General features: G+C 42.7%; 1 protein-coding gene across 1 annotated transcript in view; it reads left to right on the top strand.

Annotated features, from left to right (window-relative positions):
• Positions 1-14,102, top strand: part of VILL (villin like) — a 337,454-nt gene that overhangs the window by 61,515 nt on the left and 261,837 nt on the right. Inside the window, exon 2 of the mRNA XM_078665275.1 lies at positions 11,087-11,162. Coding sequence (XP_078521401.1) covers positions 11,100-11,162 — 63 coding nt within the window. The 5' untranslated portion in view covers positions 11,087-11,099. The remainder of the gene's footprint in view (positions 1-11,086; positions 11,163-14,102) is intronic.

The following is a 14,102-nucleotide window of genomic DNA, read 5'->3' as shown; positions in this document are numbered from 1 at the left end:
ACTTACAAGTATTTTTAATGAAATTGCGTTTTATTGATGCTGATTTGGTTTTATTATCTGTTATGGTTTACACGTTTTAACTGAATAAAGTATATTTGGAAGCAGAAGAATAAACTGTGACTAAGGATAAAGATGTTTTGATTGCGGTCAATAAACTAGTACAACAAGTAATTTCATGTTTTTCAAGACTTTTATAGCAACCATTCCTGATTCCTGGCCAACCTTCCACTTAAATCACACTAAGAATGCTTTGATATCTACGCTTTGTTGAAATTTGACTAGGGACTTTTAGTTTTCTGCTTGCTTTAGTGACAGGTTCCACACACAGATATTCAGGGTATGGCTTGAAGTTGGTTCGTAATGGAAAAGTCTCCAATTTTCGGGCAAAGTGATACATTCTTTATAACAATTAGTGCTAAAACTGGAGTAAAGTTTATTGGTGACCAGTTGTTGGGCCAAATCTTGTTTATTTTGTCTAAAAGTGTGCCTCTGTTCCCATGCAAAATTATATCAAGAGGCACTTTCTGAACCAGGGCTGATAGGAATGGAGACGCGGTATCGTGGCCAACGTCAGGATGGTTTTTCATTTGGAATAAACTGTCTATCTCTGTCAGGAGGGATATGGACAGGATTCGATCTTCCTCTCCTCTACTAAGGGTTACATGATGGGACCTTCAGTGGTAAGTGCTGTGCAGGTCTGTTTGGCAGTGACTGGCCATGCCAGGTGCTTGATAATTCTCTTGTTGCCATGTTCCCCCTACTGGTTCAGTAACTTTAAACAAAGTTCTGTCTGGCTATTGAGTGGCTATGGTGAGGCGGGTACCGGGCAAAAAAAATTAGTTGCAAATATTCTAGCTCCTGTGGGGTGCTTGTTGATTTTCTTTTCTTCAGCCCTCTTGGTGACATCACGGCCCTTGGTCTTCTTGGGCTGTTAATCCCAGAGGGATCTTCACCTGGAATCAGGATTGCAATTAGTGCATAACTACTTCACAGATCCAGCACATTTCCCCCGCACAAATTTCACCACTTGACTTGCAGAGCGGCGATATTTGTATGGGAAAAAAACTGCAGCATTCTGAGTTGTGCAGCTTGGAACGGGGGAACACATGCAGTGTTTACTTTTTGCTGCTCATTTTGGCCTGCTGAACTCTGAGTTGGGATAACGCCACACTAGGGAAAAACACACCCTCCAGTACTGGTATTTGTTCACGCGGTTTTACGAAGTCAGTGAAGGTGGTTATTAGGACCCTGATTTTGCCGGAAGCCCTTGTGGTGATATTGGCAAGCACCTGTTTTTTTAGCTAGGCCCGGAAGGAAAGGGCTCCCCATCGCATAGGGAATGTATTACTATGATTATTGCTAAAATTAAAATGTTTTTAATAGGCGTCTTTAAAAAAAAGAGGCCATTTAGGCTAAAACTTATTTGTGGGAAATAATTCATAATAATTAAATGCGAAAAAAATATATATTTATAAATTCTGTTAAAATTACAGGAAAGCTGTTGTGGAGTTGTATGTTCAAGCTGTGGACCAAAGGAGTAAACTTAGCAGGTATAATGCGGCCTTTCAATCCTCCAAGACAGAGGAGCATTAGTGAGTTGAGGAATAATTTACCTGGGAGGAAATGTGAACTACTAGCTAACTTTTTGGTATTTTTACTGATAAGTTTGGCCTTAACACAAGGTGAAAAAAATTGAAGTGGGGGAGGGTCAAAAGGGCAATTTTTTACGACCAAGGCTACTTAGGCCCCTATAATAGCAAAACAAACAGAAGAAACCTGGTCAAAGTCAATGTGAGTGTGCCATGTTGAGTCTGAAACCATGAGTCCATTAATGACACTATAGTGAGAACACTGGGCTAGAAAAGATTCCCATCAGCCCACCCATCTGGTGGAGTATCGTCACGTGGGAGATGTATCATAAATCCAATTCTTAAGGCACCTAGAATTGATGCAAAGATGGATTTTGTAGATTTATAGACCACAGTGGTTCACTAGTGATGCCAATGGAGTGCAGTGCGCGTTAAAAATGAGAGTGAAGGATAAAATTGACTCAAAGAACCAAAAATCTGTTTATTTAGTATGGTGCTATGGTCAAAACTAAAAACAATGCCTCAATAGTTTTAAATAATAACTATGCCAAGGCATGGTGTGTTTTGGTCGACATGTTTCAGCTAGATGGACAACTGGTCCTAGCTTTCTTCAGGACCCGGTGAATACTGCGACTGCAAATTAACGTAAATGATAATATAATTATAGTACTGAATTTGTACACCAATAATGGATAAATCCTACCAGTTGCTCTGAGCCCAGATGTGTACTGGTGATAATCCAATCATACCGTCTATCCTAGAACAAGATAGAAAAGTGTACAACTCAATAGCGTGAAAAATGGTCTCAAGGATGCAACAAACAAACAACAAACACACTCACACTACGGTAGAGAAAGTCTCACCGTCACTCAGTAGTTTGTAGGATACTACTGGATTAGTGTATAGGAATCACAGTTTAATCAACAAATAACTGGACTTACCCAGCGTTATGTGGGAAGATGCCTCACTTCACCCGGTCACCCACTCGGGAATAGGGAGGCCCCGCTCTGTCAGAAAGAAAAAGTCAAAGGACCACAGAGAAATATCAGGGGTACTTCAGTGCATTGGTCACTAGTTTGCAGTATTCTACTGACAAAAACCTAATTGTAAAAAAAGGAAATTCAACCTCAAATAAAGCCATGGCAAAACCCATGCAAGATAGGCAATGATGAACTGTTTATAAAACATTTTATGTAAGGGAAAAGATGATTTAAGAAATCTTGTAATGTAAGTCACAAGAGCACCCTAATCAATAAGCATAAATGTCTTAAAAAGGCAAGGGCAAAGTAGCTGGCCAGAGCCAACATAAAGTGTCCTACCTGTCCGTCGGTACCCCTATACCAGCATCCGAGAGGGAGTGGAGGTAAATGACGGATAGGCGCGCATGTCTTTTTATACCCTAGTTGATTGGTTAATTAGTTTCAGCTGTAAGCAACTTCGTATGAAAGTATGGCGTGATTCGCTAGAAATCGCGATGAGAGGCTTACGCGCGCTGGGGCCATGCAGGAACACTATACACTCCGCGCATGCGTGATACAATGAAAGTCTGATAGTCAAGGCGCACTCGCGCCAACAGTGGCGTTCCGTGGTATGCACACGCGCAATTGAAATTAAGTTGTGTGCGCATGCGTGTTGAAAAGCGGCGCGTGCTGTGACTAGCGATCTCACGTCAGTCAAAGGACGGTCAGTGATCACAATGAGCGTCTGCGCTGTCTTGAAGGAAGTGAACGCATGCGCCATCAAATCCCCCGTTTTATCAAAATAAGCGCGAACGATAGTCGCGCGTGTGTCTGCGCTATGTAAGGAGTTAGTGTCTCTTCGTGAAAGTTGTTTTTAAAGGTCTAGATGATATCAACTAACACCAAGAGGGCGCTACAATGACGAAACGCACCTGTCTGTTATAATGCAATTATTGATATTCATATGTGTTATGCAACAGTATTTGTATAATGTCACTGTAAATGTTGTCACTCTGACTAAAATATGAAATAAACAACTACAATATGCAAACAGAATTATCATACAAAGTAGATCACTTGTGATATTCAGTTTAAGAAACTATGAGCTCTTAAGGGTACTAGGAGCTAGTTATCACTCACATTAAATGATATACTGATCTCAAAGATACAGAAACAGATAACCGGACAAGACTCGTTACAGTGATGTCCACGGTATATCATCGTTAAGTCCCTGGATATGACTTCTAAGAAGAAAAATCCATTTTTGTTCTTTCTTAAATAGGAACTTAGATGTATCATTGATGTGAGGAGGAATATATGGCTGCTCAAGGATTAGCCATTTCATTTCCTCAGCTGAGTGTCTTGCATCTAGGAAATGATTCGTGAGTTTGGTAGCCTGTTTTCGACATCTGATGGTGCTCTTGTGTTCCCCAATTCTCAACTTAATTTTACGAGTGGTGTAGCCAATGTATTTTAAGGAGCATGGGCAGGTGATCATGTAGATGACATTGTCGGTATTACAATTCGTGTGTCTTTTGAGGATCCATGTTTTGCCCGTGCCAATATCGACTGTTTTGGTTTTGGCCGTCTGAGGACAGACACTGCATGATCCACACGGATAGTGCCCAGAAACCGGTGGAAGATCCCACAAGTTTACTGTATTATCACAACTGGAAGTCCGAAGCCTGGTATGGACAAGGGTGTCTCTCAGGCTGGGTGCTCTTTTAAATGAAAAAAGAGGTTTGGGGATGTTGGCATTAGTAGTATTCAGAATACCCCAATGTCTGCGAACTGTTTGTTGGATGGTGTTAGACAGTGCATTAAATGTACTAACAAACGTGAGTCGTTCCATTGATGGTTTGGATGGCCGTCTCTCAATTAATGCCTCACGATTGTTGTTCGATGCACGTTTCCATGCTCTCTTTACAAGATTTTGAGGATATTGTCGATCCTGTAATTGGGTGGCTAATACATTGGCATGTTTGTTGAACAAATCCCTAGATGAACAATTCCTCCTAACTCGGAGAAATTGCCCTACCGGGAGAGTGTCCATAGGGAACGTGGATGGTGACTATTGAAGAGCAATAGTGAGTTCCTCGCCATTGGTTTCGTGAAGAGCTCACTCTGAAGTCCACCAGCTTCTGGAAAGATGGATAGATCTAAGAAGGAGAGTCTCTCATGACTGTACTCTAGCGTAAAATTCAGATGTTCATTCCGTTCATTGAGCCATAGATGGAAAGCCTGGATCTCTATGACAGAGCCCCGCCAGACCACCAAAACATCATCAATATACCTCTTCCATAGCACCAGATGGTCAAAAAATGGGTTGCTATGGTTGAGGATGTGATGTTGCTCAAATTGGTGCATATAGAGGTTGGCGAGGCTCGGGGCAAAGACACTGCCCATTGAGGTCCCAGAGATTTGAAGAAACAATTGGTCCTCAAATTTGAAAAAGTTTTTCATCATAGCCAATTCTGCACATGCTAAAATGAAATTGACAGGAGTGATGCTGTCAAGGTCTTCTGTCGACAACAGACTTCTGATGGTGTCTAGTGTGTCTTGCTGAGGTATACAGGTGTAGAGCGATTCTACATCAAAACTGACAAGCAGATCAGTCTCTACATTGTATTCTACAGTTGGTAGGAGTCTAAGGACATCCGCTGTATCCTCAAGATATGTCGGCATTTTCTTGCCCAACGGTCTAAGAAAAAAATCCACAAACGTGGAGAGAGGTTCCAGGAGGGAACCAATCCCTGAGATTATGGGACGTCCTGGTGGTGGTCTAATGGCTTTGGGAATTTTGGGTAAACAGTAAAAGCCCGGGGTGATGGGTTTCTCTGTTACCAAAAATCTAGCTTCCTGTGGTGTGATCCAACCTTCAGTATTCCCTTCATCTACTAAAGTTCTAATTTCAGCAAGTAGACGTGGAGTAGGATCTTCAGTCAGACGTTGATAGAATTTGTCATTGTCTAATTGTCTCAGACATTCATGCTGATATTGGGTCAGATCCATGATCACAGTGGCTCCCCCTTTATCCGCAGGTTTTATAACGATAGACGGATCCTGAGAGAGACTTTTTAGGGCCTGTTGTTCCAATTTGGAGAAGTTATGAAAAACTCGTAGATCAGTATCCTGCAGTTGTGCGACGTCATGTCTGACTGCCTGTTCAAAGGTGATAACATGAGAAGGGACCTGATGACTCAAGGGAGTGAAAGTAGATTTCGGACGTAATCCTGTATTGATTGGCATAGCGTCGCCCGATTGAGAATTATCAGTTCTATCTTTAAAAAAGAAGAAAAGGCGTACTTTACGGAAGAACTTCTCAAGTTCAGTTCTCATGAGGAATGGATCTCCTAGATTGGTAGGCACAAAGCCTAAACCCTTTCTCAGGACTGTCTGCTCAATAGTTGTCAAAGCTCGTGAGCTCAAGTTGACTATCAAGTCCCGCTCGTCTCTCCGCTGGTGCTCTGTTGAGCTGCTTTCCTGCTCCGGGTGTTGGGGAATGTCTGGTCGGCCTCCCACTGTACAGTCTGTGGTCCTCTTCTCCTGCCTCGGTTTTGGCCCCGGCCACGCCCTAAAAAAGACTGGTCGGGGAAAAACTGGGGATATTGATAAGAATTCAACTGTTGTGCAAATGGTGGTGGCGGTTGAAAACCCCATGGGCCTGGTGGCCACCAAGGACCCGGATTTTGATAGTTGCCCGGATGTTGATTGTACATGCCACCTCTCTGGCGGCCCCCTCTTTTGAATGGTCCTTGTTGTTGACCACCCCTGGGGCCGATACCGGTATGGCTAGATGACCCTGAATCACTAGAGTCAGAGCCAGACGATGAGTAGTTAGAGCCATACTGTCTTCCCTTAGTGTTAAAACTAGGAGCTACATAGTCATCACTGGTGTATGGATAAATCTTCACTAGGGAAAATCGATCCAGATCTTTCTTAAATTTATCCATTTTACTAGTTATGATGTTGTCTTTGTAGTCTTTGTTGGCTTTATTCGTTTCGTCAAGATGTTTCTTGAATAAAGTACTACACGTGGCCTTAATCTGACCCATGCGCGCCTATCCGTCATTTACCTCCACTCCCTCTCGGATGCTGGTATAGGGGTACCGACGGACAGGTAGGACACTTTATGTTGGCTCTGGCCAGCTACTTTGCCCTTGCCTTTTTAAGACATTTATGCTTATTGATTAGGGTGCTCTTGTGACTTACATTACAAGATTTCTTAAATCATCTTTTCCCTTACATAAAATGTTTTATAAACAGTTCATCATTGCCTATCTTGCATGGGTTTTGCCAAGGCTTTATTTGAGGTTGAATTTCCTTTTTTTACAATTAGGTTTTTGTCAGTAGAATACTGCAAACTAGTGACCAATGCACTGAAGTATCCCTGATGTTTCTCTGTGGTCCTTTGACTTTTTCTTTCTGACAGAGCGGGGCCTCCCTATTCCCGAGTGGGTGACCGGGTGAGGTGAGGCATCTTCCCACATAACGCTGGGTAAGTCCAGTTATTTGTTGATTAAACTGTGATTCCTATACACTAATCCAGTAGTATCCTACAAACTACTGAGTGACGGTGAGACTTTCTCTACCGTAGTGTGAGTGTGTTTGTTGTTTGTTTGTTGCATCCTTGAGACCATTTTTCACGCTATTGAGTTGTACACTTTTCTATCTTGTTCTAGGATAGACGGTATGATTGGATTATCACCAGTACACATCTGGGCTCAGAGCAACTGGTAGGATTTATCCATTATTGGTGAACAAATTCAGTACTATAATTATATTATCATTTACGTTAATTTGCAGTCGCAGTATTCACCGGGTCCTGAAGAAAGCTAGGACCAGTTGTCCATCTAGCTGAAACATGTCGACCAAAACACACCATGCCTTGGCATAGTTATTATTTAAAACTATTGAGGCATTGTTTTTAGTTTTGACCATAGCACCATACTAAATAAACTGATATTTGGTTCTTTGAGTCAATTTTATCCTTCACTCTCATTTTTCACGCGCACTGCACTCCATTGGCATCACTAGTGAACCACTGTGGTCTATAAATCTACAAAATCCATCTTTGCATCAATTCTAGGTGCCTTAAGAATTGGATTTATGATACATCTCCCACGTGACGATACTCCACCAGATGGGTGGGCTGATGGGAATCTTTTCTAGCCCAGTGTTATCACTATAGTGTCATTAATGGACTCATGGTTTCAGACTCAACATGGCACACTCACAGTGACTTTGACCAGGTTTCTTCTGTTTGTTTTGCTTAACACAAGGTGTTCGGAATTAAAATTCCTCAGATGGGCGTAGTCATATGCGACAGAGCAATGTTACCTTAAGGACTAGACAGAAAGATCTTAGTCATTCTTACCAACCCTGTGCTATCCCTCTGGTAACACAGCTCTTGGTTTCTGCTAAAATAGACCTCTGTTAGTAAGGATTCTGGGAGCAGAGCTCTCCATCAGATTATACAGCTCTGAAAACATTGTGAGGGAGCAGCGCTACCGTTAAGGCTACACAGTTCCCAGTAAAGCCTGAGTCAAGAGAGTTATCCCTCAGTCAGCACAGTCCTCAGGAAGGCCTTGGACAGCAGAGTTATCCCTTGGACTATATCATCTGAAAAATGTATATGACAACATGGATTTTCTTGAGCACATGTCTTGCAGTAAGATTTTAGAAAGCGGAGTTCACCCGCGGAGTTTCCTGGCTTACACTAACAGCTCACTTGTGTTGACTTTGGAGTGCCACAGATACTTTGAACAGGCGAGCTATCATGTAGATTCCCAAGCGCCCAGTAATCCCAGCTTGCCCATTGGTCACTCAGCTCCTAGTGTGACAACACATCAGGGCTGTTACTTGGGGGGTTTGTATATTGTCATCTAATGGATCCTTTCCATTTGAAACACAACCCCACGACCTATTGACTTTGTCAGTGCTTGACTTGACGGAATCAGTTAAATTCCATACTCTGTTAACTGACTTGTACTTTGACATACACATTCCAAACGTAAAGACCCATTCAGTTACTCAAGAGCTGATACTGCTGCAGGTTAGGCTTTGCAAAGTATACTTTTAGTAACCAGTTAATTATGGGAAGAGGATGTGGTCTGATGGCTGGTCTGCTGATCCTGGAGCTGGGAAACCAAGGTTTGAGCCTCGGGGTCGACTCCACATCCTGTGATTCTGGGCAAATCACTTTATCTCCCAGTGCCTACCAAAAAAATGAATGTCTCCTTGTGTAACTCACTGGTGCTTATGTAAAGCGCTCCAATACCTTCGGGTCAAGTTCACGCTATATAAATCTGCAACAAAAAAAAACAGAAATTCTAAAAGCCTTAGCTAATTTTTTTTCTAATACTTTACATAGCCCTACAAAGTAGGCTTCATTTTCCTTTTCAGTGCACTGTATGAACTTAAATGTTATGGTGGTAGTTTTTGAGAAATGCCCAAAAATTCAGATCAACAGGCATAGTTATTTAAAAACAAGCACATGCAAAACCAATGGGTCATAGAACCACGCAGAAGGGAACCACAGAAGTGGACAGAGAGGGCTATAGTTGATAAGTATTTCCTCATCCAGTTCAGTGCAAGCACTTGTGTAGAGGCAGAAGGATACACCCAAATTGCAGTACCATTACATAAGGGAGTAATACCTCCACTGAGCTGAGCCAAGACGTGCTTGGCAAAGTCTCAAGTCAGTGGTGGAAAGAAGGTGTACCTAAAGCCCGCTCTGTACATTGCTACCAATAGTTCTGTTAGACAATTGTGCTGTCAAAAGAAGACCTAAAAACAGCCCTCCTTCCTCCCCCATCAAGCCTTTCAACCATCGCAAACCAAGGCGGTTAATTATTTAGGATCTAGGATAAAAATTAATTGAGTTTGAAGACACGAGGAAAAGATGAAATGTGGAGAAAAGGCGAACACCATGCTTCTGTGTCCATCCTACGTGGATATTATGGTTGGATTGAATTATCTCTCGAGGGCCCCTACATCTGCTGACGTCAGGTACTCATGATCATTTGACCATCACTAGATAACGAAAAGGCTGCGCCAGTTGACGCGCCACGCAGTAGGCTGGAGAAAAATTAGTTTTGCCAACAGCAAGAAAGGCCAATACTGGCACCAAGCATGGTTCACAGTAAATTGTGGTTCCTCTCTTTTTTTTTCTATATTTTTATCGTATTTTCATTTACATGAAGCATACATATAAAGATAATTCACTACAAAAAATTGCTCTGAGAAGTTGATGAAACCGGCCGACTCGTGACATAACCAGATTCAATCTTGAGGCTAAACAGCCCTCGAAAGAGGTAGCCCGTGTTTTGCAAAAATGAATTGAAGCATGGGAGAAATTAATCTATTTATGACAAAATTGGAGCAATTTTCTTTTTAAAGTGGTTTGCAAACTTAATTCTGTCAGAAATATTTGTTACCCATTCGCGCAAAGTGTCAAAGCTGTGGATTTTTTTTAGTTTTCTACAACATTCTAAATTTATGGCAATACCAACATGGCGGGCAATTAACACATGGATGGATGGGTTTTTATATAGCGCAATATCACCGCCAGGTCTCAAAGCGCTTTGTATTGGGAACCCGTCCTGGTTTTTCCCTGTGAGATAACCCTAGCAGGGTATACACAAGGTGAAAGCCAGGCATCCCGCCGCGAGGGGCCGTAGTGGAGATTAAGCAAGCTATCGCCCAGAGTCGCAGAGTGTGAACCCGTGAGTCGAGTAGGCACCGGAACGAGAATTATCGAGTCCGTGGAATTTTTGAGCCCAAGACCCACCGAGGCGGGGAATTGAACCCTGGTCCAGGACCGATCTCAGCTTCCGGGCCTGCCGCCTCTAACCCCTGAGCCACACTTCTCCACATGATTTTGCAGTTAAGTGAGTTGAGCTTGGGGACACCTTTATTGATTACAGGATTGTAGGGCATTGTAGGATTGTAGGGCATGGTGAAGACCCAGCCCCAGACCTGTGGATATTATTTTGAGTATATTTCTTCTGTCTGTGGCACGCAGAGTTCGGTAGCACTGTGTACACAGGAAGTAATGGCTAATTTCATCGTTAATTATTAAACCATTACATCAATATTCCCTTCTATTCCGATTAAGGGCAGTTTATGGATGTTGGATTTCTGACAGGTACACCTAAAAAGACTGTAAAAACAAAATCAGGAATGCATCTGTATTACACAGTAGCAAAATATCTTGACTCAGTTTTATTTAAAAAAATAAATAAATAAGTATGATATTTTAGTATAATGGTGTAATTTTAACTGTTACTATTAACTTGGTACCCTATGAAGAAAAGCGGTTTAACTGTCAGTGATAGCGCTCTGAATAACAAACCAAGGCAACAACTTAACACTACACCAATGCAGCAAAGAAAGAAATGAAATGGATTTAATTCTGAAAAAGATTTCGTGTAGTTCATTCATATTTCGGCATTTACGGATGTGATGCGTGATTCATAAACTAAGAAATATGTAAACATTATTTTAATGCAAAATCTTTCTTCCTTTGACTTTCAGATCAGTTAAAAAGATGAGTGAAAAATTCTTCCCGAATATCAGCCGAAAGCCAGGGCTGCAGATATGGGCCATAGAGGTGAGTCAAAGCTGTAGTACAAACTCTGGAGTGAGTGTCGTTGAGTTTTATTTGAGAGCATTATGGAGGATGTAGTCAATTCAATATTTTGTATATCTGGAGTAGAGCTTCCAACTAATGGAGCTCTGTAACTCATGGTACTGAGTTTTTTTCGCGAATGTTTTGCGACAACAATTCTACCTACAGAAGGGCTTGGCGTATGTGATGAGACCTGCCCAACTATTTCAGAAATGTGAACTTTGAGGTTGAGGAGTTGGTTTACCCCGAGGGAGGTGTTATTCAAACCTAACCAACAAAAGAAAAAAACCTGCAAGGCCTGTCAGTATACATGACACTTTTTAAGTGTTGTGAGTCAATTTACGTATCTTTTGATCTCCAAGAGCATTAACCGACATATCGCTTGGAGGAAAGTAGTCTTAAACTTTCTACAGACTTTGGGGCGTGACAGAAACATTAATTCAAAATCTGCCAAAGCCTCGGTAGAAACAGTCATACGTTAAATGAGTGTTTTTGTCTCTTAAAGCGCTACATACCAGGGATTTTGTATGGAGTTGACAGCAAAACCCGCGCCCTTGTGACAATAAAACCAAGCCAAGCCCAACCTGGTATGCGGAACATGAATCCTCATTTACAACAGTTAGGGATGGGCTCCCGGCAGATCCTTGCTGGACCCTGGGTCTCAGAGCTGGGCACCCTGTCCTTGGCACTATGCCTTCCCTTACCCGCTCTTCCTCCATCAAGTTATGAATCATTTAATTTCTAAAGCGAGAATTGAAAAAGAGAAAAATACCTGGCGTGTAAGTGATCTCCAGTGTGTCGTTGATTTGTATAGTGACCTCACTCTGAGCCCTTGAACCACTTGCTGCTTTCACTATATAAATCAGATATTCTACAGGCACTTTCTGATTGCCGGTTATGAAGGGTGTTTGTGTGGGGATTGGTAGGAATAAGGACAGAGATGGTTGCCTTAAAATTCTCCCTAAAGGACAGACGGTGTTGACACCATCATATCTCATAAGAGGTTGGGCCAGGACTGAACAGGGCCCTCTTCCAACGTACCTCTCTTGAATTTAGGGGTGACCAAAAGTGCTTCATCATGGAAACCCATGATTCGTTTATGAAGCACATGTTGTCGGAGAACGCTTGAAGTAAGAGGTAGGCCATCAGGCATTGTGCAGTATTTCCAAAAACCCACCATGGGGCAAAAGAGGGATTTCCAAAACCGTTTGCATCTCATTCGGAGCAGCGCAAGGCAGCTCTGTGAAGCCGATCCTATTGCTTTGGAGCTATGGGAGCAGTAGATTGGAGAGATGCCCCAGTGCAAACCTGTGCTTGGCCTTGAATGTGTCCCATTGTTTCACGGGTAGCCAATGATATGACATCAGATCAAGCATTAAGTGGTTCATCTCCTATAGGAAGAGGGTTATCGGCATGGCATCGTTTTGGCCTCTTTGGAGCTCGCAGTGTTCTGATACTGAGACCTCTTTAGGTCCTGCTGCTGTAGTCTCGACTTTAAAGGGCAGCTGCACAATGGGGTGGTGAGTCTTCAGGAAGTGGGGATCTGTCTGTGTGATAACATTCTTAAATAGCTTGCATTCTAGTGTGATGAAGATACGTATTGGGTAAAGGGGGAGTATACATCCGCTAAACGAGGGGTTGGGCTGTCAAGGGGGCACCCTAGTTACCTACTAGTATGTACAGGAGTAAGAAAGAGTTATTTTATAGTTTTTTATCCTGATTGGTTGCTGTGGTAGCGGGGATCTTTTTGGAATGGCACAACAGGTGAAGGAAAATATCAGCCCATGGAGGTATGGACAATCCAGAGGTGTGATGCAGCGGGCAGGGCGGCGGACTCCGGAGGGCTTCCGGTTTGATCGCCGGCGGCAGCTTAGCGTCATGTGACTCTGGGCAATAGGTCACGTAATCTTCCAGACGGCCGTCAGCACCTGGATATCCTCATCGGTGATAAGTTTGCCCTTTACAAATGTGGAATTATTATTATTATTATTATAATCAATGACAAATCCCAATAATTTATAAGTCTGCGAGAGTCCAAGAACATCGACCCTATCAGCCAGTTTCCCAACCACGGTCCAGTTGATAACTTTCTGCCTGCATCAGTGGTCGAAGTGGGCAGGATCGGCACGGCACGGCGTGCCCCTACTTCTTTTATTGGAAAGATTCCGTTCCCCTACTTTTCCTTTTCAAAACTGTGTCCCAGGACGGCAGAAATAGACAAGGCCCTCAGATAGGGCTCTGCTTTCGTGGCCGTTGGGGGACGGGCGGGGCTGGCAGACAAGGAAAAGGACTCTGTGTGCTTCCTGCCCAGAGAAGACACTGACAATATCCACTTCTGCTCTGCACTGGCAGCTGCCCTCCTCCACCCTCTATCTTTCTCTTATCCCCTCTCTTTCTGTCTAGCATCCCGTCCTCATTTACTGAAAACCGTGACTTGAAGAAACAGTTCATAACCTCTCTTTCCTTCTTTCATTTATTTGCCTCCCTTTGAAATGGATCCCAAAAAGAAAAAAACACTTTTGATGGAAATATGAAAAATGAATACATAACTAAAGAAAGCAAGACAGAGTGGTTGCAAAGTGGCCAGGTTGATTTTATTCATGCCCAAACACATCAGCCTCACTGGTAAGAGTTTGCTAGTGAAGTGCTACTTTTGTGCTTGCGTCTTTCTTTGAAAAACATTGTTTTACCCCGGTGTGGAAGTGCACTATTCCTGGAGGTACTGAAATACCTGCTTGATGGGTGGATTGGAAAACAAAATGTGTACCACGGTTCTGTTTTTATAGAAGTGGACTTTTAAAACCAGACTGCTTACGTTTTGTAGGATATAAGCAATGGACATTGAAACGGGTCCCTTCCTGGTCCTGTAGTCATGTCCTTATCTTTTCAGGTAAAAGCACTCACTGATTTCTAAATAGTGAG

Source organism: Lissotriton helveticus, chromosome 10, assembly GCF_964261635.1.
Source record: "Lissotriton helveticus chromosome 10, aLisHel1.1, whole genome shotgun sequence".
Classification (NCBI taxonomy): Eukaryota; Metazoa; Chordata; class Amphibia; order Caudata; family Salamandridae; genus Lissotriton; species Lissotriton helveticus.
This window is presented reverse-complemented; position numbering and strand designations above follow the sequence as displayed.